At 35.6% G+C, this 26,970-nt stretch overlaps 1 protein-coding gene across 2 annotated transcripts; it reads right to left on the minus strand.

Moving 5' to 3' along the window:
* Positions 1–527: 527 nt before the first annotated feature.
* Positions 528–26,764, minus strand: LOC123868886 (lachesin-like). Of its 2 annotated transcripts, none has more exons than XM_045911547.1 (8): positions 26,495–26,764; positions 12,504–12,601; positions 11,303–11,510; positions 8,603–8,767; positions 5,851–5,979; positions 1,959–2,093; positions 1,459–1,611; positions 528–734 (listed from the first exon to the last, which is right to left on the minus strand). In XM_045911547.1, exons 1-8 carry the CDS (start codon positions 26,571–26,573, stop codon positions 571–573), a joined length of 1,131 nt encoding a protein of 376 aa, XP_045767503.1. In that variant the 5' UTR covers positions 26,574–26,764; the 3' UTR covers positions 528–570. The 2 variants fall into 2 exon arrangements, with proteins under 2 accessions (XP_045767503.1, XP_045767502.1); XM_045911546.1 differs by having other exon boundaries at positions 26,486–26,764.
* Positions 26,765–26,970: the final 206 nt, after the last annotated feature.

The raw sequence follows: 26,970 nt of genomic DNA on the forward strand, positions 1-26,970 counted from the left end.
ATTGAATTTAATCACACTAATATTATAAAGGCGAAAGTCTGTATGTGTGTGTGTGTGTGTGTGTGTGTGTGTGTATGTTTGTTACTCCTTCACGCAAAAACTACTGGACGGATTTGGCTGAAATTCGGTGTGGAGATAGATAATATCCTGGATTAGCACATAGGCTACTTTTTATCCCGGAAAACCAAAGAGTTCCCACGGGATTTCAAAAAACCTAAATCCACGCGAACGAAGTCGCGGGCGTCAGCTAGTACATGTATAAATAACTTAATCACTGTTCAACTAATGTTCTTTTTATGAGAAACATGAATTTTCAGGAAATTTCTGTGAATTATTATTTATGAATAAAATGTCCCAAATGCTTGAGATAACCAACTTTTAAAAATCTGTTTGAAGCCCAAATGACTTAAAAGTTTTCCAATAAAAACCCTTTCAAACAATTAACAAACGCTATAAAAGAAGCTTTCAAGTTTTATAAACACCGAAGGCAGTCTTAAAATACTGGGTGGTGAATTGAAACAACGCCAAAAAGATTACTGTAACAATATATTTTGTATATACAAAGTAGCTTTATAATAATAATATGGCAATAATGTCTAGTACTGGAGAAAGTACTGGCGCGAACGTACTGGCAGAGCTGCGTTTCAACGCTTCCAACTCGCTTACAATGAGATTTTCTTCGAAGTTTCCATCGACTTCGTTGTATTGCATCTCCTCGTATTTACCAGTGAGAGCTGAAATAAAACAATATTTTAATCCTGCGCAGTAAAATTTACGTTCCATTTTATTGCTTTTATTTTATTTCCACGTGCATAAAAGCGTAATATCGTGCTTTTGATGCGAATTGTCGCAATATCATAATAATTTAGGTAAGTAGGTAGGTACCTACGCGTATTTTTAAGACTTCAACAATCACACTAATATTATAAAGGAGAAAGTTTGTATGTGTGTGTGTGTGTGTGTGTGTGTGTGTGTGTGTGTGTGTGTGTGTGGGTGTGTGTATGTTTGTTACTCCTTCACGTAAAAACTACTGGACGGATTGGGCTGAAATTTAGAATGGAGATAGATTATACCCTGGATTAGCACATAGGCTACTTTTTATCCCGGAAAATCAAAGAGTTCCCATGGGAATTTTAAAAAACCTACATCCACGCGAACGAAGTCGCGGGTATAAGCTAGTAAATAATAATGGATTGATCTATTGGACACAAGTACTGAAATATCTACAATATTTCTATAGAATATTTAAATTCATGTCCAGTGCAGGTGTTCGCTTTACAGATGGTTTTTAATTCCGATCACAGTTTAGTCTAAATAGTTCTACTTTCTACAATAAAAGTTTAGATCAGTTTCGGAAATTTCATACCTACATCATAACTTACATTTATTTTCTATATTACATTTCTTCATTATCAATATAAAAGTAATTTGGCGTGTACTTGTAAATTTTGTACTTACAATACAATTTAATAGTTCCATCGGTGTCTCCGAGAGAGTTTTTTGATATGCAACTGTATGTGCCGAAGGTGCTACGTCCCACTTTCTTTATTTTTAGCCTCATGTCCACTTCGTAGCCTCTTTCTACGGCCGTGACCTCAAACTTTTTGTCGGCTGCAAAACAAGAAACGTAATGAAACATTAATAAGTATAGTAAGCATTATTTTTAAGTTAAATTGAAATGTTACAACAAAACTTAAGCTAGGACTAGGAATTATCCACGGCAAACGGAACATTTTTGCTGCGGTTCCCGATCTTGACGCTGTATCCCTAATATGCATTTTATCCGTGATAGGTTCGTCAATTCAGTTGCAAAGACTAGTGCATCTATAAAGGCGAAATATTTTCAGTTCGAAATCATGAAGTCTGATTCAAAATCGGTCCTCAGAACCCGGACTTGACTTAAATACGCGGTCTTTCAAGGGAAATACAATGATCCTTTAATTGCTAAGATTACTTACTTTGTGAAATAATTTGGCCATTTATCGTCCAATAGTTAATAGATCTAGGGAAGGCTTCTGAATGACAGTCTAGGTGCACGGTGTCACCCTCCATTGCTCCCACCAACTGGTTTTGTATTGTCATTATTGGTGGAACTGTGAACGAAAATTGAAATTTATTACGTCCTATGGAAATAAGTTAATCAAAGTCTCTAGTCAATGGGAAATTAACATTAACGAATTAATTAGGAAATTAATTAATCAATTAAAATAAATAATTAATGTTTAAAATCATTATGATAGCCGTTTCCCACTACTTTATTCGCATGAATTTTTTTTTTTTGATATGAGGTTTTTTTCAATATCCCGTAGGAGTTTCAGAAAATTATTTCTCAGTAAACCACTAGGTACTGGTTAGGTTCTCTAGGCAGCTTGACATCATATTAGAACACTGTGTTGTACCATATCTACTATATCTACCCATTCTAGGGGAGTGTTTGGGAAAGTACATCCAAACATTCTTTTTTTTCTAATATTTTTAATGGGCTTTTATAGGTGTCCTATATGCCAGCCCCATCGGTACAATCTAAATTAAAATTTAACTAGGTAGAAACCTAAAACTACAACAATTTGAGAGAATCACTAACAAATTCATACACTTTCATTGCCGAAACGCTCAAAGGTTTGTTTAAAATACAGTTGAAAATACCACTTGTAGATTTATGTCGGTATTCATATGGTTTAGTCAGATCGAGCTATACGAGTTGGTATGGATTAAAAACATCTTTACAAGATTTCTCTCTTCTTGTCATTAATAATTTGACTGAAAGAATTAGACAATTTTTTTAAACTAAATGACCGCTAAACAAAGTTTAGAACAAAAACAAATAATATTTTCAGATTTTGTAATTATTAAAATTTCCCAAGACTGTCGTAAAAAGTTTAAATCTAAAAGTAACCTTTATTTTCTCTACATAGGAAATTTTATTGGGCAAAATGGAAAAATGCCACAAAGATTTTCAAAAATAGAATTCATTCGCCAATTCGCAACGGAATGGGGTGGTTGAAGTTGATCCCTCTCGTTAGTGGAAGAGGCCTTTGCCCTACGGTATGATTTTAATAGCCTATTACTTTGCTTTTAGCATAGATAATAACATGGCCACAGTTGTTTGTAGACAGTGTTATTAGAATAGTGAGTTTAAACTATATTATACTTATTTATCTATTTTGTATTTAAATGTAAGGGATTTATAGGAAATTGTCTGTTATTTTCTACCAGATTAATATAAAGTTTTTCTTGATAATTAGTTAGCTGTTGAACGTATTTTGAGGTAACCTGAATTATCTAAAGGACAATGGAAGCTGAACGCTGCCCCGCTGAGCAGAAGGAGATTACCTTAGGTACTTACCAATAATATGACAATAATATTATAATAAATTAATTGTATTTGTACAACAGTGTAGTTTGGTTTATTTAGTATTTTGTATCCTATGACTTGTGACTTTGATAATAACTGGAATGGTTAGTATGAGATTTTCCATCATACCAACGCGACGTTGATAGAATTTGAGTAGTTCAGTGTTAAAGTAACATAGATGTTAATAACCTTGTTTCAAAGTTCAAGTTCGTCCACACATTCAGCTCTGAATCGGAAAAGTTACGAAATTAAAAACGTTGGTACAAAATTTTTGACTTTAATTAGGAACCTTAGGCTCTGTAGACATATTTTAGTTAGTTTCGTCACTCTAGTCTAGTCGTTAGTCAGTTGGGTGGGATGTAAAATTTCATACAAAGCGTAAAGGCCTTGGTTTAAAACCAGTAATAACCGGATAATATACCTACCTAATAGGAATTAGGGATGTTGTAGTATCTATAGAATTGTAGAGGTAATGCGTTTCTTCTTTATCCTCACAACTTAAATGTACCGTGAAGCAATTTATACACGTCCATCAATGTCCTATAAGAATGTCAGCTAATAGAGTTCCTCTGAGAATACACGCCTCAAGCTCAAGTAATTTAGCAACAAGTAATGGAGAACGTTTCAATAATATAATACTTACTTATTTTGTGTAAGTAATAAGTATACCTAATTCAGTCTGTTTAACATACTTTGGAATGATAAATTTACATTAAAATACTTTAATTAAATTTTAAAAACCCTCAACGAAGTACAGTGCCTCCTAGTGGCCTGTAACCTTAAAACATTATCAAATGAATGTCTTCGAACAAAACATCTTATTTCTTATATTAACTTTTTGCAACTACTTTAAGGGTTTCATTTTACTAGTATAAAATTTAATGCAAAATGTATGATAGGTAATTTAATAACTTTATTCTAATTGCCCTATAATATAATATTTTTATTGCCCTATTATAATAATTGCCCTATCATAATATTGTACAAACAGCGACAAAGTTAGGTTTGCAACCGCCAAGGTTAGGTTTCAAGGATAAAATTTTAAATAAGCTTACGCAAAGCTTACGATGCGATTGGACTATCAAAATAAGCTAAATTATATAGCTTACGAAAGAATTTTCCTCGCCTGAAACAAGATGCTTTATACCTACTGTAAGCGAAGCACGAACATGGTTCATTCACTCATAATGGTTTAGACTGATAAGATGCTAAGCTTACGACGAAAGATTTTGTTCCTGTTGTTACGATATTTTAAATTTTAAAACAAAAAATTTTATAACGTACTTATTCTTTCTTCTTCTCTTCTCTATTTCTAAACAACACTATTATTTATAGATAGAGAAAAAAAAGTATAAAAATACTTGGAACTTTTTTGTACTGTAAAATTCGCAATCTACGTTTGTCGGTGTATTTTCTTATAACTTTAAAGTTCTTGATGGCTTTTGATGAAGTTTTCACTATTATTTAGAATTAGAAAAAAAAATTTTTTTTGTAAAATACAGTAAGTAATAAAAGCGATTATCTGCGTGATGCCAGGGAATTTATATAGAAGAGATCACTATGAGCTATGTAGTGATAAAATATCTTTCCTGTATGTCTTCTTTTTTCTGTTATGTTGTGTTTTAGAAACACTTTTATTAGGTACTATATAATAAAAGTGGTCTCATAGTACATAGAGATCGTCGGTTCTCATTCAGTCATATTTATCTACTCGTAGATCCTTTGACTTTTATTCAAAAGAGCTTCTATCATTTATGTTTACCTACATCGTTCATGAAAAACAATTTCTATACTTTCTATCTTTGAGGTTCTATAGCAGCGTTTCCCAAACTTTTTTTTGGTTGACCCAGTTATTTGTGTGTTCTAATTTCGTGCCCTGCTAAATAACATTTCTAAGTATTCTGACATCACACTATAATATTATAAAGGAGAAAGTTTGTATGTGTGTGTGTGTGTGTGTGTGTGCATGTGTATTACTCCTTCACGCAAAAACTACTGGACGAATTGGGCTGAAATTTAGAATGGAGATAGATACCCTGGATTAGCACATAGGCTACTTTTTATCCCGGAAAATCAAAGAGTTCGCACGGGAATTTTAAAAAAACCTACATCCACGCGAACGAAGTCGCGGGCATCAGCTAGTACATAATATAGCTAAAATCAAACCTATATGTATGGATGTACCTATATGGAAGTATGGTAGGATGGTCTTGAATTTCGGAAGGTTGGTATTTAGAGGAATTATCTTCTGCATCTACACTCACGGCGTAAACCAGGGCAGTATTCGCCCTATGCAAGTTTTAGTAAAGAAAAAAATTTGACTGGCCTCCCGTACCCACGATTCTTACCTAGGTAATTTTTGCAGACCATAAATAAACTGTGCGAACTTGTGATTTTTTCTAGATGTTCTTTGTCAAAGATAAATTAGGGAATATAAAGAAAAATGACGCTTTGTTTTAATTGATTAAGTAGTCATAATTTTTTTTTATACTTACAATGTACAACGAGCATAACTCGTTTGCTGACGGATGGGGGTACGCCGTTGCTAGCAATGCACAGGTAGGCCCCCATGTGAAGCCGGGACACCTTCACTAGGTGAAGCACCGCGCCGTTCACCGACGAGTCTAGAGAAATTACCAAACTGGAGTTAAGTATACAGTGGTAGCAAAAAACACTAAGTAAGTATTATACTACGCAAAGAAGCGACACGGATTCCCCCCACGCCGCGCAACGTAAGGGTACGCCTAGTAGTACTTAGTAAAGCGCTGTCCTTGTCCCGCTCGATTATGTGTAGTGCTGTCTTTGGCAAAAGTAGATGATTAAATATGTCGAGAGTGTCGAGGGTGTCGGTAGTCTCATACATAAAGTATTACACTAACATTTATTTTAAATCTTTAGTTAAACTCCGCCATGAAAGCTAACAAGACCGCAGAAAATAAAATGTGGTGCTATAGGTAGTACCTGTGATGAATTGTAAAAAAACCCATCATAGCCAAGACTTTTTTTTTTGAATAATAATAAAACTAATCGATTTATTTGTTTGTTGAATTGAATTAACAGTCTCAATCTAATTTTGTAATTTAATTGAAAACATTAGTTTGTCAGATATTTTACACATTACTAATACATACTGAGCTAAGTTGAACAAAAATCGGTTAAGCCAGATAAGGCATGACAGAATATCACGGGAGCAAAACAGCAAACAAAAGCTTTATAAACAAAATCAATAATTCTTTAAACTGAGGAGTTGAAATAAACAAGGAAATGTATTTATTTCCCGACCATAATGAAGTTTTTAATGACGTGCGTACCCACAGTAAACGTTGGGCATTAAAATAAATCCCAATTTCCATTTTTATTGCGCCAATTTAAATCTTTATCAGGAATCGCACTTTCCGCCGGAGGAAATATAATTCCATATTATGAAAGTGCGATTGTGGTTGTCCATTTCGCATTAACTTTCAGCCACATTGGCACTATTTAAGGCTGGATACCCTATTATGACCTTAGGGCAGCTGATTTTCAGTAATCGAGACATTTGAGGCAGATAGGATGGCTGCACGTAAATGAGTAATTTCTTATTTAGACGTTGTCTGATCTGTTAGAAGCGAAACGCCCAGGCGATTAAAAATAGAAACCAATGTGCACTCAGTCTTACGTTAATATTGTAACAATAACATTGTCACAATATTAACGTAAGACTAGTCTCTCGGGGCAAAATTAAGCAAAATGCGCGCATAAAGGTGCAGTTTACATAAATCTCTTGTTCCTCCATCACTAACCAGCAGTGGTATAAACGAGATAATCGACGTGCTGCAAAAACATTCTGTGTACACATGGAGAGGTTGACGAGCATCGTTGTGTCAAAAGGCTATGATGTTTATTATGGCACCATATAGGTATAGTGACACCATGCGCCTTGAAATAGATACTTAATTGTAGATTTGTTCTAAAGGTAATTTAGACCAAAGATAGATTTACTGTTGTAGAGTAATAGCCAAGGATAATGGTAAAAAGTAGGTACAGAAAAATGTTGTTATATTGTTAACATAGATGACGTATTATGATAAATCAGACAGCGTGGAAAAGTAGGTATGTGTATTTCTAGTTCCCCCGCTTCTGTGGTCGCCTTGGTGTGGGTGAACCTTTACTCGCAGATTGAAAGTGGTAGGGTCTTTGCGGTTTGCATGTTGCATGCTTTGAAGTTGATGTTTCGTTCGGTTTTACCCGTTTTCATTTCATATAACGGTATCTATCTGTAATATATCGCGAGAGTTACATTATACGCATAAATTACACTGTTTTTAACCCCCGACCCAAAAAAAAGGGGTGTTATAAGTTTGACGTGCGTATCTGTGTATCTGTCTGTGGCATCGTAGCTCCTAAACTAATGAACCGATTTTAATTTAGTTTTTTTTGTTTGAAAGGTGGCTTGATCGAGAGTGTTCTTAGCTATAATCCAAGAAAATCGGTTCAGCCGTTTGAAAGTCATCAGCTCTTTTCTAGTTACTGTAACCTTCACTTGTCGGGGATATTATAATTTTTTAATTTACACTTGTGCTATGAATGAATGCACTAGGCACCATCTCCACGGTCAAGAATATCGCAACAAATCCTACTATCGTCGGGTAATCTCTACGGTATACCTAACGATAATCCCGCCAGCGTGTCGTCGCGACTCGCAATGGAACGCCACGAGACTGCAACGGATCTCCACGTGACGTGACCGCAACGAGCCTCGTTGCGCCTTTTAACTGTGGCGTAAAGTAGAAGTATCGCTGCGAGACGCAACGAGTCCGTAACGTTATACTCGTCCAGAGTCATTCGTCGTATCGCCGCGATAGTATCGTCCTGTGGAGGCACTATCGCGTATACCCATAGAGTTTGTATCAAAATTTGTCACACGGCGAGACTATCGCGATTCTCTCGCCCATGGAGATGGCGCCTTAAGGGAAAGATCAACTTTAAAGCAAAGTCTGCTCTCATGGCAAAGTATGGGAGTGTGACAGCGACAATTTGATAATTGCAATCCATTTCAATTGCGATTCTTCTACTATACATAGTTTGCGGAATTATTAGACGGACGAGGCGTGGAGGGGTGGTGCGTTGCAACGCTATACTGTTTCCCGGAGTGGCATCGCAAATCCACAAACCGCACAGCAGTGCCGGCGCCGCAACGCACCGGAAACGCAACGTGTGACCTCAGTCTAATCTGTGATCGCACTAAGGAAACAAAAACTTACTTACTATGATTGTCTGTGAAGTTTGAAGTTGGCAGCAGATCCCCGGCTTCTTTCCTCCACACCACAGCTGGAGTGGGAACCCCGTGTGCTGCACATCGAAGTGTGACGTTGGCGCCCTCTCTTGCCACCTGGTCGCTACTTGTGGGGTAGTCTAGAATATCCGGCGGCACTACGAAAAATAAATCGTATATTTTGTTTGTTGACGTTAGCTTCACTCCGGGGTCATTTCGAAAAATCTGGTCTTATTTCTAGTTTACTTTATAAAAGGAATCAGTGTGCAAAATTTCAGCTTTCTAGGTCTAGGGTTTTGACTGGGCGTAAATGAATCAGTCAGTGAGTAAAGTAGAACTTTTCTTTTTGTAATGTATTGATAGGAAATGATGATGCGTATGCATAAACCTAAATTCTATGGGATATAGTACTTATGAGATACCTTACAACAACAACAATTATTAGTACAATGATAACTGGTGAAATAGAAGAGTAACGAAGGTGCCATCAGACTACACTTGACCATGTTTTTGTCTTAATAGACAATTTAGTAGGTAGCTAATTAATACATGGCCACACAGGTCAGGTGAAATGTGTGTTCTGTATTGGAAGTTCCGTACTGATAAACATAATGTAGGATGAACTCCAAACCATTGAACCCATGACCTGAAGTAGGTGATTGGAAACAGGTGGATGATGAAACCAGAGAACCGTATGGATACATACAGGCTGATGGATTGGATTGATAGCTAGGTTCACAGGTCACATACATTCCTCGCACATCTTTAGTGGTAAGGTAGCCATGTATAAAATAATATAAAATGGTGCCACGTTCGCGCTTATCACAGCTACGACTGTTATTATTGCAATTACGAGTCATTACCACAGAGTCTACGACACGCACTCGGGGTTATTAGTCGCAATGTACCTATAAACATTTTTGTTATATTTCTTATATACTTTATACTACTTTAATGGTTTAAGTATGCATAATGGCGACGCGAATAAATAAAATTCATACAATTACAACAATAATAATTATTTGCAGTTTTTTAATCCACATTAATTATAAATATTATTATTATTTTGTTACGTATTGCAATAATAAGGACACCGGAGCTAAGACGGAACGTAATTCGTATGCAACTGTGGGAAATAGGAAGAATTGACACATTTCGTTTTTGAAAGTTTTTGAAAGTAGAGTCGGTTCAGGCAAATAATATTCCCCGTCATTTTCTCACCGCATACGATAAGTTCTGTGAAGCTTTTTTTTGCACCAAAACCGCTGTAATTAAATAAGTGTAATCACTGCACATTAAATCAATTATTTAAATAATACCTTGCATATGTATCTATTTACTTTATTAAGGTTAAAAAACAAAATCAGTTCTTATTGTGCCTAATTAATGCCTCTAACTTTAATTGTTATTTTTCACATAATAGTCAAACTTATGGCGATAAATATCAACACTAGGTTATTTCGGCTTTTAACTTTTGTTATTTTCCGCTCGTAGCGCGCATAATTTCAATTTAAAGTTTCATAAAACCGCATCGCGGAGTCTTAATGCTTTGAAGCTAAACAAATTATGCTTCCTAACATGAGAAATAAACCCATTTAAATTTAAGTAAGTACAATTAAAAAAATTGGCACCACAGTTCTTTCTAATTTAATTGTAAATTTAAACTAATGAATCGCTTCAGAAACCTGCCGGACCACATAAATTAATTATTATGTATGTACACAAGGCTTAGTAATTATAAGCTGTTCTTTGAAATTTAAAAAAGAGCAACCGCCGATTGCTCGCTGGTTATTTACGGTAAAAAGAGCATTCTGAACCAGTGCATGGTAGCTTTACTTGACGATTTAGAAGGACTTTGTAAAACTTTAATTAAACAAAAAGTTTGTTCTTATTTTAGTCAATTATAGAGTCCAGGGTCCTTCCTATATTTTAAAATCAACGAGAATATCCATCCGAGAACCAAAGTAACCGGCAAGGTTCAGAGAACTGAGAAACTGTAATGGCAGTGGTCAGGCCATATCTGTCACAGAGTTGATGGCCATTCGAGCAGAATCGTAGACATGTAAGTACAGTGTAGGATAACATCAAGCCCGCTGAACTGACGGCCTTAAAAAAGTGACGGAAAGTGGGTTTATGAGGAAGGCGGAGGATTGTGTGTGTTGGTGCTCACTCCAAAAGGTCTATATTCAGCATATATGCTGATGGATGGATGGATAAATATAACAACTTACCTACTACATCAAGGTACGCTGTTTGGCTCTTCATAGGGTCCGTATTGAGTTGGCACATGTACCAACCGCGGTCAAACTGTCACACGTCGTGTATGTGCAGGAACCAGACACGCTTGTTTGTTGTTGCGGTTGACGGCGATGCGATGGTTCTTTGTGATCACGTGTGTGGCTAGTTAGGATCTTTTGCGCGCCCACACGTCACCTATTTTAGTAAAAATAATAACTTACCTACTACGTCAAGGTACGCTGTTTGGCTCTTCATAGGGTCCGTATTGAGTTGGCACATGTACCAACCGCGGTCCGACTGTCGCACGTCGTGTATGTGCAGGAACCAGACGCGCCTGTCGCTGTGGTTGACGGCGATGCGATGGTTCTTTGTGATCACGAGCGTGGCTATCTTCAGGATCGTCTACGTGTTCACACGTAGTCAAATCACCAATTTTGGTAAAAATAATAACTTACCTACTACGTCAAGGTACGCTGTTTGGCTCTTCATAGGGTCCGTATTGAGTTGGCACATGTACCAACCGCGATCCGACTGTCGCACATCGTGTATGTGCAGGAACCAGACGCGCCTGTCGCTGTGGTTGACGGCGATGCGATGGTTCTTTGTGATCACGTGCGTGGCTATCGTCAGGATCGTCTGCGTGTCCACACGTAGCCACGCCACCTATTTTAATAAAAAAAACTTTATGTAGATATAAATAAAGTCATTAGACGTAATAGTTTGGTTTTTTAATCAAAACATTTGTAATCAAAGTAACTTGGTCAAAACTTCAATTTTTTTTAAATAAAATAATGCCATTAATATAGCCCCGCGTGGATTTAGAGTTTCAAGAAATCTCTTGGAATCTCTTTGATTTTTAACCCCCGACCCAAAAAGAGGGGTGTTATAAGTTTGACGTGTGTATCTGTGTATCTGTGTGTCTGTGTATCTGTGTATCTGTGTATCTGTGTATCTGTGTATCTGTGTATCTGTGTATCTGTCTGTGGCATCGTAGCGCCTAAACGAATGAACCGATTTTAATTTACTTTTTTTTGTTTGAAAGGTGGCTTTATCGAGAGTGTTCTTAGCTATAATCCAAAAAAATTGGTTCAGCCGTTTAAGAGTTATCAGCTATTTTCTAGTTTTCTTGTAGAAAAGAAGGTTGGATAACCCTTAGGTTCATAATATTCAAGTGTCAATTGACAAATGTCAAGCTGTCAAGATGGACGTTGCCTAGATATACATAATTATTTATTTGAAAATGATTTGTCGGGGGTGTTGAAAATTTTTAATTTATACTTGTACAGAATAAGTAGCGCATGTCCGTTTCGGGACAACACATACAAACTTTTGAATTTATAATAGAAGATATTAGTATAGAATATGGATATTTAAGACAAAATTATTACCGTAATGATCTGTTAGCATTATTCTATCATCTACGTACATGATCACGTACCATTGTCGTCATCGAGCATAAACTTCTATTGCCAACGATAAATGAATAGATTGTAACTATTATAATCTATAAGGACTATTCATAGAACGGGTAAACAAACTTAATTAAACTGGCAACATCTGCTGTGGACCCTTCTGACCCTTACCAAGTTAACTATAAGAGACCCCCTAAACGTTTTCCCCAATTTCTCTAAATGAAACACACATATTTGTACTAACTCTGTATGAGCCGAGGTCATTGACGACACAAGTGAACACAGCTTCTCTTCCCAATGACACAGTCAGGTTGTTTAGGCTGTCTTCGAATCGTGGCACTTCTGCAACAAAACAATTCCGTTAAGAGCATAATAGCATTTGCTAAGCGTCCGTTGTACTTAATGTAAAAAAAAAGAAAATAAACCGTTTGATGCCTCTTTTTTCTTCTTTTTCATTACAAAAGGATTGCTAAAAAGGTGGAAACAATACTATAATAATACTAGATACGCGACATGGCGGTCATGGAACCAACACAGCTGTGCGGTTGAATTACATCAAATTGCTATGAAAACATAAAATCCTAAACATAAATAACCTATCAGTGCCTCCAAATTCATACTTCTGCAGGGTCATCGTTCCCATTCGTTCCTGTGAACTTTTCCAAAAAATCCCGTGGGAACTTTTTGATTTCCTGGATGAAAAATAGCCTATATCCGTTTCTAGGTTGCAAGCTATCTCTACACCATACTGTCCATACTTCGTCAAAATTGTTTAAAGAGATGAGCTGTGAAAAGCTAGCAGGCAGACAGAGATACACAATTTCACATTTTTAATAGTATATATTAGAATGAATAATAATAATGATTCAAAATCGCAACTGAAGGAATAATATAGGCCAAAGCACTTCCAATTATAAAGCATTATACTGTATTTAAATCGTGAAAAATTTAATTAAAATAAGGAATAATTAATAAGCATTTAATATTCCGTTAATAAACTGCGCAAATTGTACGGATAAATGTTAAATTTTCAGCTCAAACGAATTTTAATGAATGAATTCGCAAGTAGTATATAATGTGAAATCGAATGTTTTACAATTTTAACATAATCTTAAAACCATTTTTTTAACTTCTGTCCAATAAAATTTGCCTGGTGCTTTTGTGTATTCATATTGAAGTAGGTATTTAAAGCCTTTTGAATTTTGATCGTATCCTATGAGTAAAAAATTTGTATCAAATCAGTAAAATGTTAATCACTGAAGAACTGTAAAAATATCATCATGTTGTCATGAACAAAATATTTTTTTAAAGCAGAAAACTTTGTATTAGAAAATGGAATCGATTTTAATCAAATTAAAATAATTCATTTGCATTTTGCAGTTACGTCAAGTTTTGTCTACGTTGTCCACAAATTGTAGAGATAGAGGTCGCTAGAACGGGGCTTAACTCGGTTAACTTAATGCCTGTCCTCACGAACACAGGTATTTGCATAAATTATAATGGCAACGGATTCTGAAAACCACTGGATAAGCGCACAATGTTCATTATTTTTGGGACTAGCGTACATAATGGAGGAAGCTCTACGTTATGGCAAAATCAGCTGTCTTTAAAGTGCAAATGCAAATATTAGCAAAAATTAAAATTTTAGGGTTAATTTTGAGAATTATGTATTTTTCTTTATAATATTATTAAATACAGTTATTCAATCGAGGATATCACACTAATATTATAAAGGCGAAAGTTTGTGTGTGTGTGTGTGTGTGTGTGTGTGTGTGTGTGTGTGTGTGTGTGTGTGTGTGTGTGTGTGCGTGTGTACGTGTGTGTGTATGTTTGTTACTCCTTCACGCAAAAACCACTCGACGGATTTGGCTGAAATTCGGAATGGAGATAATATCCTAGATTAGCACATGGGCTTTTTATCCCGGAAAACCAAAGAGTTCCCACGGGATTTCGAAAAACCAAATCCACACGGACGTAGTCGCGGGCATCAGCTAGTTACTTATATAATTGATGATTGGGTGTAATCAATCAGTTGAGCTTTCAGTGGTCTACAAATTGGGTACTGTAACTTTTATGATTTGAAAAGAGCAACTACTGAGTTGCTCGTCGGCTCTTCTCTGTAGAATGCGTCCGAACCGGTGCGTGGTAGAGTTCCAGACGTAGGTATAAGAAACACCTATTCCTACATAATAATAACCATGGTGAATTTAAAAATGAACGTCATATCAAGCGCTAAGTGCATTTTGTTTCACAAATCCTAGAATTCGGCATTGTAGAGGTTTAAAGCTGTTTAAGCTTTGAATGTTATCCAAATTGCTAATTACAGTAATGGAGGCAGTTATTGTAGCTGAATCTGGAATAAATGAATCAAAATTAATATTCAAATTGGTGAATGTATAAAAATTATTTAAATCCTGATTGACTAAAATAAATTATGTTAATAGTAAACAGAATAACAGAAAGTGGCTTACAGATTCCAAATGAATTTTATTCGATTTGAGCTAAATCCTATAGGATGAAAATATTATATTACTTACTTAGATACTAATATTTTTACACAAATACATAATATTATATGAATACGTGACTGTTTAAATGAAATTACTAATAATAGTATTATTTAGAGTAGTATGGATTTAAAAGTTTTCATTTATTTAGCTTCCGGTAGGGTTGAAAATTAGGTCTAGTGGTTATCAAGTATTTACATAAAAACAATTGAAATTATGCGGTAGACGCAATTTTATATGTTTGTTTTAATTATTGCTTTCACTCGACAATAGACTTCACATTAATTCTAAAGTAGGTACCTAATTATTATGCTGGGCTCAGGAAAAGTTCGGTCCGCTTTCAAAATCATACCATTGTTCTGAGTGAGTTTAGAAAGTGTGAATATAAAACATGCACACACAAACCTAAATTACATTATTTGTATAATGTTATAAATGCAAAAGTGTGTCTGTCTGACTGCTCGCTTTTTACGCTCCATCTGTTTACCTGATTTTGTTGAAAGGCACACAATTAGCTTGCATCCTAGGGACGGACAAAGGCTACTTTTTATCCCGGAAAATCAAAGAGTTCGCATGGGATTTTAAAAACCTAAACCCACCTAAATTAGGGGCATCGTCTGGTTTTTTATGAAAATCAGACTTCTATAAAAGTTCCATAAATTTTCATGATGCCTGCTTGTAAGAAAGCTTTCTATCCCTTTGAATTTTCGTTTTAAGGGTAAGAGGGCTCATCTACTCAGACAACAACAATAACCACGGGCAAAAGCTAGTTGTATAATATAAATGTTATCGTTGCTTGTTTTCTCGCACGCTCAGTCCTAAGCATTTATTGTGCCTAGAGCAAATTTGCTTGCGGGACGCAATATCCCAGCGAGCGGGCCTTGGGGAGCTATTCCGTTTTATTTGCCCGCCTGAGTCGATAATGAACGTTTTTTCCCGTATCTTCTACGAGAAGTCAATACGCTAAAGGTGTAATAAAGCCAGTAGCCTTCTCACTTATGTCTCCACTTGGCACTCAAATTTTACGGCTAAGTAATGTTGTTTAATGTGCACATGTGCTTCGAAACAATTCAAAGTGAAACCACTCTTATTACTAAGTGTTAGAGTCGTATCTGCTGAACAATGGCCATATTAAAATACAGATTAGGGGAAATGAAACAATAAATAGCTGCATTTATAGGCGATAAAATGCTTTCGCAATGTTTATGGGTCTCGTGGTGGTAATTGTGGGTATGTCAAAAGTGCGTATGCCTTATATAAAACACTAGAGGATACGCGGCGTGTGCTATTACGTTAAAAAATTCCTAATGCATTGTTTTAGTGGTCTGCAACGCATTACTGCCTTGAAATTAAATCTATATGAATTCAAAGTAACTGTAACAGACATTAGTAGTTAATTTTTTTGTGTTTTATATATGTATAGATTATATTATATTGAAAAATGGCTAGTCGCAAATAAACTTTTTCATGTACTATTTAGATTTTAGTTTGAAAACTAAATAACTTGTTGGTTTGAAATGAAGGGGAGTGTTATGAAATCACCGGAAGTAATAAAATATACCTACCCAAATGTTCTTTGCTCGTACAAGTATAAATATCCATACTGGTTCCACAAAAATTTCGATCACGAAAAAAGTCTTCGTAGTTATACCATAGAAGTAATAATTTTTACCCCACCAAAGTATAACAGAGGCTACAAAATACGATCTTTATCTTTTTATGGGTTCAAGGAGTTGGGTGAGCCACGCGGGTGAATTTATGTCGGAATATTACTTTCCTTGGAGACTGTAAAAGAAACTTTTAAACATCTTATGTAAGCACTGGAGCTGTGAGGGCATAATTTGATCTTTTAGATGCAAGCGTTTTTGTGTTGCGAATTTCTTAACTCTTTAACATTAACGTGTCCCTTCCTGGTTTGTTTTAATTAAAAACCTCGATAAGCGAATATGATTAATAATATTTCATAGGTTAGTACCATAAGACAAGTAGATAATATTATATCGACGTAAATCGACTAGATAAAATTATACTGTTTAGTAAATACATTTGAAATAAACGAAAAAGCATAATATTTAATATCAGATAGCATATTAAATTAGTAGCTAAGTACATGTTATGGAACTAGCAGTTTAGACCTTATATTAGTTAGCGTCATAAGCAATAACAGAACTATATCGTATCGCGTTCTGAATACTATACTTAAGTCCAGTCGCTCTAGAAAAATTAATGGATTTAAAGAAAATTTGCTGATTCCATTTCCCTTTTTAAAATGGCGGCTAACGGAATAAGAAAATTTGGTTGCTGTTTTAGTTTTAAACTAGCAGTGACCCCTGAAAATAGAGCAATAATAGTCGGTAATTTTTGCAATATGAAACAGATAAGTAAATTGCTTAAAAGATAAGTAAATCACAGAAACTTTCTCGGAGAAACGCGGAAGCGACGCGACGGCGCTTTAAACGTTCTGAAGTTAGGTTTTTCACTCGTATCATTTCATTTGATTGTTAGTTCGCGGTAACTAGGTCGTAAGTATGGGCCGCATGTACTCATAGCGTCTCTTACGCATTTCAGCGAGGCGATACCTTCTTAGCTTTTAAGTAAACTAGGAAAACTAAGGTATACTATAATACTTAGTTAATTATTTACCTGACCAGGGTAGATATGTGTATTATGTAAGCTGTATCGCAAGCAAGTGTGCCATATAGGAAGCTTCAGTTGATCGCGATTCATCAGAAAGCACGCAAAATTCGAGATTACTATAAAATTATGATCTAATAGAATTCTATAAAGGTATCTATGCGTTATAATAGTGGCGAATTGAATATTATTATTAAGTACTTTTTGATCGTCAAACAGTGAATTACGAGTATATTACACGTAATAGGTGTAAGTGTAAGCTCTGTATTTGTTCATACAAAGTCTACAATATATTTTCATTTCCGCTAATGCATTTAAGTTTCCATGGAATAAATTAATATTATGAAATCTTGTAAAGTCGCAGCCAGCCGCAAGACTAGTTTATTTCTATGGTAAATATATCTTGCTTTCTTCTAGACAGTAGCTTATCATAGACGTAAATCTCGTGCTCATGATGTATACTTTATTAATATTTTACATCACTGTATCTGAGCTCTAAACTATAATTCATCTTCCGCGATTTATGACTGCGCTTACATCACTTAATATAAATTTACGACGATATCTTTCATACAAAGAGTTTATTTGGTACGTGACTTTGCAGTAAATTGTATTGAAGGGTAAGATACAGTAAAACGCTTTTAGACAATGACTGTTGTGTCAAGGTTCAATTTTAAAAAAATTCACATCATAATATCTCAACCATGGTTGCCACAAGGCGCTCATACTTCCCGCGTCGCACTCTGTATGGCACGTCACGCGATTGCCAGTCTAAATGTAAGAAGTTTATTCTACTTCAACTACCCCTTGTGTGCCCGATCGATGCCTATTCTGCAAATTAGGGGCAAACACTATGCCCCAGATACAAAGCTTACTTTACAAACGCTAAGTATTTACTTTAAAACAATAACTCAACAACTCTATCAAACCTGAAATAACTCCAAACCCGTTAGATCCAGATGTTGGTTTGGCTTTTCTTTACAAAGATATCATACAATTATTGTAACAAAGTGATTCTAATTATTATTCTACACCAACTTAAATAAGGCTATGTTAACTTTACAGACGTTTAAGTTAGCAGATAAGAGCCGGCGCAGAGTATTTTAAAATATCGTAAGTACCTAACAAATTTGTGAACGATCGTCGTGATTCGGCAACTTTTCTTCCGAAGTTAGCCGTAAGTTTGAGCAAAGTTTCCAGCCGTGTTTCCAAACCTTATCGTCCGTAGAAGTAACAAGCCGAGATAAATGAAGTTTGGTTGTTCTTAATTTAATGGCTGGTCGGAAGTTAGGCGGACGTGATCGGATGGCAGAGTTTCTCGACCGTTTATTGCCCAATTATTATTTGTCATTCCTCTCAATGTAACCTCTAATGATGTAAAATTATTGTAATGATCAAGGTTCATTTATAAAGTAATAATGTAACTGAAACCAGTATCTGGCGCGTTAAAAATGTGGGAACTACCAGTATGAAATTGATAGTAGGTACATTACGATACTTGGGACTTAGGTAGTCCATTTTGGTCCAAACGTGGACAATTTAAGTCACAGTTAAGAGTTAAGTACTTAAGTGTGCATTTAAAGTCACGCAGTGCTATACAAACATTTTAATGTTAATCTGATTGAGAGTTAATCTTTACGCGGCGATCCTTAAATGGTGGTACTGAAAATGAATCCATAGAGCTTGTTTTTATGGTTTTGTCAGTGAGAGAAAAAAATCACACAAAAAATAAGTTTAATGTTAATAATTATTATCTTCTTATTGATTCACGCTTGGTTTTTATCAGCATGCGTCCTAATGCATTTTTGACACGCACTTGACCAGTTTTTGGTTAATAAAAATAATAGCAACATAAAATATAACAAACAACAAACCTTAACGTTCGTTTCGAAATGTATTGTTTTATAATATAAGTACAGTTTATGGCCAATTCGAAAATATTGCTGTAGTACGCCATCACATATGCTATAATAATATTAATAAATTGTGAGAATTTTCAATTTTAAAATGCAACGCTCTGGTAAAGTGCTTGTTCAGTATAAAATTCAGTTAAAAGCATTGTTATGTTGCCTTGATGTTTGTGGCTAGCGTGTGACGGACAAACGGTTTGATATCGCTGAGGATTTTAAAAATAATGAATTACTGGCACAAAACTGCGTTTTAAAATTTTGGATGATTTTTTTGCTAGTTATTTATTAAGAGGGGTCTCTCCGTCACTCGCTCCATACAAACATAGTTCCAATTTCATTTGTAAATTAAGCAACCAAAGTCCATGAAATTTAGCAGACATATTCTAGAAACTAATATCTATGCCTTATATGCCTAGTTATATAAACGAGAGAATAACTAGTACCCACAGGCCACAACTTTAGAGTGTACCAATAAACCTTTTTCTGAAGTTTCCTTTGCGTTGCTAATTCTTAACGCTGCTCTTGAGAGCATTAAACTCACTGTAACTTTTTCACACTTTTCTATCGAAAAGCATTTTTAAACCGCTATTTTTAACTTAAAATTTAATTTTTTTAAACGATACTACAATACACATATTTAACCGCTAGTTTTAAATGAATTTGTTGAAATTTTGCAAGCATTATTTTAGAATAGATAAGCTGATCCACTCGGCTACACTCGAGTGGAATTTTGAAAATTGGTGAAGGGGTGAAATTTCCAAAAAATCTTTCAAAATACTAAAGATTACATACTTTCAAATAAAACGCACAGCAAATTGCTTTTGAAAAATGACTCTACCACTAGATTTCTACTAAAGTTTAATCTTGATTGGCTGATAAAATATAGCCGATAATATGATTATTACCTATTCGGAATAATCACTATTATTATTATTATGGATGTCCATAGTTGGACATAGCCCTTCCCTTAAGGCCGTCACCACATCCGGTTTTTTTTTTAAATTAAACTTATACAAAGTTTATAACATTAATTCTGCTACATGCAGTGCCACAAAATCGAAGGTTCAATAGCCTTATTCATTTACACTTGTAATAGTGGCTTTAAGCAATAAATATTATCACGAAAAGATGCTCAAATGCTGATTTCGTTCGTAAAAATTGAATTCCTTACATCTGAATGTATTGAAAATGAGTGAATATAGTAATTATAGTGGATAGTGGTAGATGGTAGATCATTATCGATATTTAAGCTATTTTCACTCAATTTCTTTTCATTACGTGTAACAACAGAGAATCGATTCGGATCTTTCCCTCAGCACGTAATAGGTTTCATTCGGGTTGCGTGTTAATTCGCCCTCAGATACGATCGGCTCTACTAGATTAATCGGGAGCATGTTTTCAGTTACGGGATTTTCTAAATTGGCAGTGTAAGTGAGACAGGCGGGCGGTTGACGCCGCTAAGCCGGCTTAGATCCAGGCTTATGTTATAACAACGATCTTCTGAGTATACCTTCATGTGCTTTCGAGTAAATTATTATGTTACTGCTAATCCTCAATTACTTGGAACAGAATCGACGATCGACGAAAGAGAAAGTAATTAAGTCTTGTTTCACTAATAAAATCAGCATTATCAAACGATAAACGTTCACTGCTGGACATAGGTGTCTTGTAGGAACTTCCACATGCCATGGTCTTACGCTGTTTCAATCCAGTGGCTCCCTGCCACTCGATTGATGTCATCCGCCCACCCTTGTGGGGCATTAATAAAATCCATCATGCAAACATGAAAAAAGAAAAATGATTCACTGACTCATCAACACCAACGCCAACTTCATACTTCTTTAAGAATATTATGGAGAACTCTCAGGCATGCAGGTTTCCTCACGATGTTTTCCTTCACCGTTTAAGCAAGTGATATTTATTTGTTTAAAACGCATATAATTCTGAAACGTTAGAGGTAAGTCTGTGCTAGTTCAACGGGACATCTCAGTCGCATCCGATATACCCAGGATCCTGAGACACCTCATTCCTGACGCGAACTGTGCCGCTGGGTTTTTTAGTGGCTATCATGTGGCATGGCTAGTGAGTCCTAATATCCTCTTGTGATGCGCAAGTGCATTATATCGAGCTAAAAAAAAGGTACGTGCCCGGGAACCCGACCTCCTTATTAGAAAACCGACGTCTTACTCACTAGGTTTTCCCCGCTAAACTAACACGATCACTATAATATAAGCGATATCTAAACTAGACCTATTAATTTTATATAATGTGTTCACGCTATTGAAACAGTTTTAATTCCTAATGCGCTCGCTTTGCTATCGCTGTTTACTCACGCAGCAATAACGGGAATGTGAACGGAAATTATAATCAATTCACTAATAGTAATAACATAATAACAATAAAATTGTTTATGCAAATTAAACTTTAATTTGCTCTTAAATTAATGGTTATCAAACATTGATATTAATTGAATGAAGCTTATAATATGGGATGGGAGGTTTAGATTCTGAAATATGGACCAAAGTTCGAAGTTGAATCTTACGAAATCATTGTGTACCTAAATCTTATCATAGGTCTCACGTATCCTTCAACAATGGAACGGATAGTGCGAATAAAATTTGTATTGATTGATGTATAAAATTGTCGTAATTACCATGACACTGGACTGCAAATTATAAGCAAAAAACTGTTAAATTCTGCAAAAATCTTTGTTCGTAATAATTCGCCTAGTGTGGTGTACCAGTTCACGACAGTTAGGTAAAACGTCGAAGCTTCGACGTCACTGGCAGGCGTCAAATGTTCCTACATTAGAATCTAAATCAAAGCAAATATAGGCTACCTGCGTCAAGTGTATTAACATTTGACGCCTGCCAGTACGTTCAAGCCTCAACGTTTTATTAAAAATTCCCTTTTCGTTAACTAGTCAATTTTTCAAGATCTTTTAGTCAAGATTTTTTTTCTATAATATAATATCAATAGATACCTACATCATTGCCAATACAATGATTTACAATTTTGCAAGCTTGTTTAAAAAACGATAAGCCAAAGCAATTTTCGAGTTTGTTATGGAGTTTGAATATTGCATCATAGCTGTTCAAACTCTATTGAATGGCTTTGGTCATGCGATATGTTGTATTTAACGTCCCCTTGCGTCAAGTAAAAGTTTTGCTAAATGCCAACATAAAACGTTACGGTTATTCTTAGTGTTTTGGAATTGCGAATACGTCGTTTGGGATGTCTAAGTACCGGGGATCCAAAGGCAAGCTTCTAAGCAATTTTCAGGATGTTAATATTTAACTAGCCTTTGTTCGCAACTTTGTCAGTAGTCAAACTATTAAAGCATTATACTTGAAATAAGATCCTTTAGTATGTAACTACTATTACTATCAATAATAATAATACAAGAAGATACACCTTATTAAACTGTATGGTTCCATTTACCGAGCCTAGCAAAGAACTGGCCATAATTTTTGATATCATTACTTTTAATGGCCGAAACTTTTTGATTAAATTTATACTATTTCTATTATTGCCACGGTAAAGGTGTTTCATACTTATATCGAACTGCTACAAGAAAATTAAAGGGTCTGATTAGAGACCAAACCGCATGGTCGTCAAAAAATAAATACGCCTTTTTTTGTTTCTTTTTTACAGAGCTCCAGGATCCACAGAGCTCAATGGATACGGTTAAAAATATTAACTTGGATTACTGTTCATAATTATGTTTCGTAATTGCGATAAAATACAAAATGATATTTTATAATAATACCACGTATTACTAGTGATTTTTGGTCATGACTAACAGGAATTATTACGTGTTAAAATTCCATAAAATTGTCGCAGATTTCACACGCTGCACAAACAAAATATTTTAAATTTTACTTTTGCAATGTCCACTGCCACTTACACATTTTATGTCGGTTTAAATATAACATGTTAAACCATTGCAGTGTGGTGATGTCAGTTATAAAATACATTTATGAAATAACAATACCAGTACCTACTCGTTTATAATATCTTGATAAAGTACGTTTACCTATATTGTGTCTCAGTTAGTGATTCAAGTTATTTAAAATCATCCAAATCTACTTTGAGCCGACCAGAAATAGAATCCACCTCATGTCTGCATAGCGAATGATAATAATAATTATCATGATATACCTAAAATACTATATGACGCCTGCAATACATCCGCGTGAATATAAGTACTTATATCAGAAATCCCGTCAAATGTGAATTATGTGAAGGTAATTCCAGGGTATAAGCTTCGAATGTCCTTTCCAAATGTCAGCCAAACAGCAAGATATTATTTTGCCATAAATTATATCGTCCCACGCTACTTAGTCTTAATTTTTAGCATGCCGTAATGTCGCATGTTGTTGCTCCGGCATAAATAGCCTTTAGCCATCAGAGACGAGTACTAACAGATTCTGTTAGCACTCGTTTGTACTCGTTCTGGCTGGCAAATAAAAAAATAATGAGCATACATTCATTGAAGCAAATATTTGTACCATTGTGCCAACAACACATTGTATATTGTGCTATTTATAAGCAGGTTGTAATTTTTTTTATAAGTTTTATCGGCCTTTCAATAAATGCGAATTTATTGAAAGGCCGATAAAATTAGTCTCTCTCTCTCTCTTTCTCTGTGTAGTGTTGTGTGTGTGTGTGTGTGTGTGTGTTCCCCATTACTGCGGGTCGTGTCCCTGCCATTTAGGATCCTGTGGATGATGTGTCTCGGTTCTTTGCGTCATGCAAGGCTTGGTGGACCTTACTGTCGAGGGTGGTGTGTATTGGTTGACCAACGCATCGGGCTACTTCCTCTAATTCTCTTTCTGTCCACTTTGCCAGTAATCATAATGTTTACAAGATCATGTCCCTCGCTTCTGGGCATGTAGCCGAAATAATCGAGGATCCTCTTTAGAGAGGTGTAGTTTTAATTACTTTAAGCTTTTCAGTAACGATGGATTGGTTTTACTGTTTCAAAATATTTGAATACAAAATATATCACCTAAAGACATTGCAAAGTACGGAACCCTAAATATTGTTCCAATTTATGTAATCAGTGGGGCAAAAGCAAATTGGCAAACAGTTCATTATCGACGCCTAAAGTTGTTTCAATCGCCCCAATGAGAGAAGATAAAAATTACGGGCACGTCCCAATGCAAATTACGCTGTAATTGGATATTTTATTTATTTTTCATTTACCTGTAAATAAATTGATAGATATTGTTTACTTAATAAACATGTTATGTAATATACTAGAGGATGCCCGCGACTTCATCCACGTGGATTTAGGTTTTTAAAGATCCCGTGGGAACTGTTTGATTTTCTGGAATAAAAAGTTGCCTATGCCAAATACAGGGACGCAAGCTACCTCGGTACCAAATTTCATACAAATTGCTTAAGCGGATGGGTTTTTGGGAATCCCGTGGAAACACTTTGATTTTCCGGGATAACAAAATGTCCGTCCCCGGGATATAAGTTAACCGTGTACCAAATTTCGTCAGAATCGGTTAAACTGTTGGGACGTGAAAAGGTAGCAGACAGACAGACAGACAGACACACTTTCGCATTTATAATATTAGTATGGATTATGTAGTTGTAGGTCAGAGTAATAAATGCATCATCATCATCACCATCATCAACCGATAGACGTCCACAGCTTGACATAGGTCTCTTGTAGGGACTTTTACACGCCCCGGTCTTACGCCGCCTGAATCCAGCGGCTCCCTGCGACTCGCCTGATGCCATTCGTCCACCTCGTGGGGGGTCTTCCAACGCTGCGCTTTCCAGTGCGAGGTCACCATTCCAGCACCTTGGACCCCAACATCTGTCACTTTTTTGAACTATGCGCCCTGCCCATTGCCCCTTCAGCTTCGTCACCCGCTGAGCTTTGTCGGTTACTCTGGTTCTCTTACGGATCTAGACTATGATCTAGATTATGGTCAAATCCTTTTCATCCTAAGAGGAGATCCGTGCTCAGTAGTGAGTCAGCGATGATGATGATTAATATAAGGGCAACATTTTGTGTCTTCAATTTAACAATCTGACTTTTTGGTCGTCTTACAAAAGCTGTTCAGTTAATGTAACCAATGTCTCTAGGCATTGCGGTTTTAATTTTTGGCCGCTCTAAAACATTTTAAAGGACCTTAGCGTGATCCTTGCCGTGAGTTTGGACTGACGAAACATTTACAGAAAACATGTTTCAAATTCTGTTTTCTGTTAATGCGTTAACTGCGGTTTCATCCATACAAATATTATAAATGTGAAAGAGTGTCTGTCTGTCTGTGTGTCTCTCTGTCTGTTTGTCTGTCTGTCTGTCTGCTACCTTTTAACAGCCCAACAGTTTGACCGATTCTGACGAAATTTGGTGCAGGGTTAGCTTACATCCCGGGGACGAACATAGGCTACTTTTTATCCCGGAAAATCAAAGTGTTTGCACGGAATTCCTAAAGACCCATCCGCTTAACCAATTTGTATGAAACTTGGTACCGACGTAGCTTGCGTCCCGGAAAATCAAACAGTTCCCACGGGATATTTAAAAACCTAAATAAATCCACGCGGATTAAGTCGCGGGCATCCTCTAGTTATCATATTATAATTTATTGAAGAGGAACTTATTTGACATTTCATAGCTTTTTAGTGAATTAGTCAGCTTTTCCTTTTATATATTATTTAGATATTATAACTATAAGTAGATTATGAGCTAAGCAATCTGTGTCTGAATGTATGTGGGTTTATCAGTTAATTTGTTCCCTCGTAGTTTACGAACTACCAAAAAGCTCATTAAATGATAAAATAACGTGCATTGGATTTATATTAAATATTGGATATAAATTTGTTAAACTACCACGGGTACAGATTGATTAACTAGGATAAAAAGAAGCCTTTATATTAATTCATGATATAAACTATTTCCATTTCAAACTTCAGCCAAATCCATTCAACCATTGTAACATGACAGAGTAAAAAATATCTAAACTTCTACATGTAAAACGCAAACTTATACCTAGATGAAAATATTAATGGTCCACTGATTATGTTTTGGAACTATTTTGTTTCCAATCGTTTTAGTTCAAACAAAACAACTTAAATGATTATTTTATCTTCATACTAATATAACAAGGAACTCTTACTTATTTATATTTTGTTAAATTACGATAAATTCTTACCGTCCTTACCAACAGAATCCTTAAAACAAATCACTACATGGAAGACAAGTCCAAAATGTATGTAGAATAAAAATTTTCCAACCATCATTCAGTTCACATTGCACTACAGTTCACTCATAACTTCTGAAACTAATTAAAAAGTATTTGGAAGTATGACACGCATGTTTTTTTTAAATCATAGTTTGGCGCTCTCTTCGTAGCGGTTAGAAGTTCGTAGCGTAATTTTTCGTAGCACCGCTACGTGCGAGTGTCTACGGATCTGTAGCGCGACTGAAGGCTTTTAAGCGGACTTATTGGAAGTTTGCTAACTTGGTGCACATGCGCCTGGTAACCTTCGCGAATAAATCCTCTTGATATTCCAAGCCGACAAACGAAGTTAATGGCTTCAAGTAATGTAGTAGAAACGTGTAGACCGACGCGAACGTTTTATAAAACGGTATCAGCCTCATCGTGATAGCCGATTCTACTCGGTAGATTGATCAAGT

Source organism: Maniola jurtina, chromosome 10 (genome assembly GCF_905333055.1).
Source record: "Maniola jurtina chromosome 10, ilManJurt1.1, whole genome shotgun sequence".
Taxonomy (NCBI): domain Eukaryota; kingdom Metazoa; phylum Arthropoda; class Insecta; order Lepidoptera; family Nymphalidae; genus Maniola; species Maniola jurtina.

Excerpts from the sequence above, each read along its gene's own strand:
- LOC123868886 (XM_045911546.1), bottom strand. The coding sequence starts at position 26,573 with ATGATGGTTGGAAAATTTTTATTCTACATACATTTTGGACTTGTCTTC. Across the intron at positions 12,602-26,485 it reads GGATTCTGTTGGTAAGGACG|AAGTGCCACGATTCGAAGAC; the intron begins GTAAGAATTTAT and ends GTTTTGTTGCAG. Across the intron at positions 735-1,458 it reads TGGAACTATTAAATTGTATT|CTCTCACTGGTAAATACGAG; the intron begins GTAAGTACAAAA and ends GTTTTATTTCAG.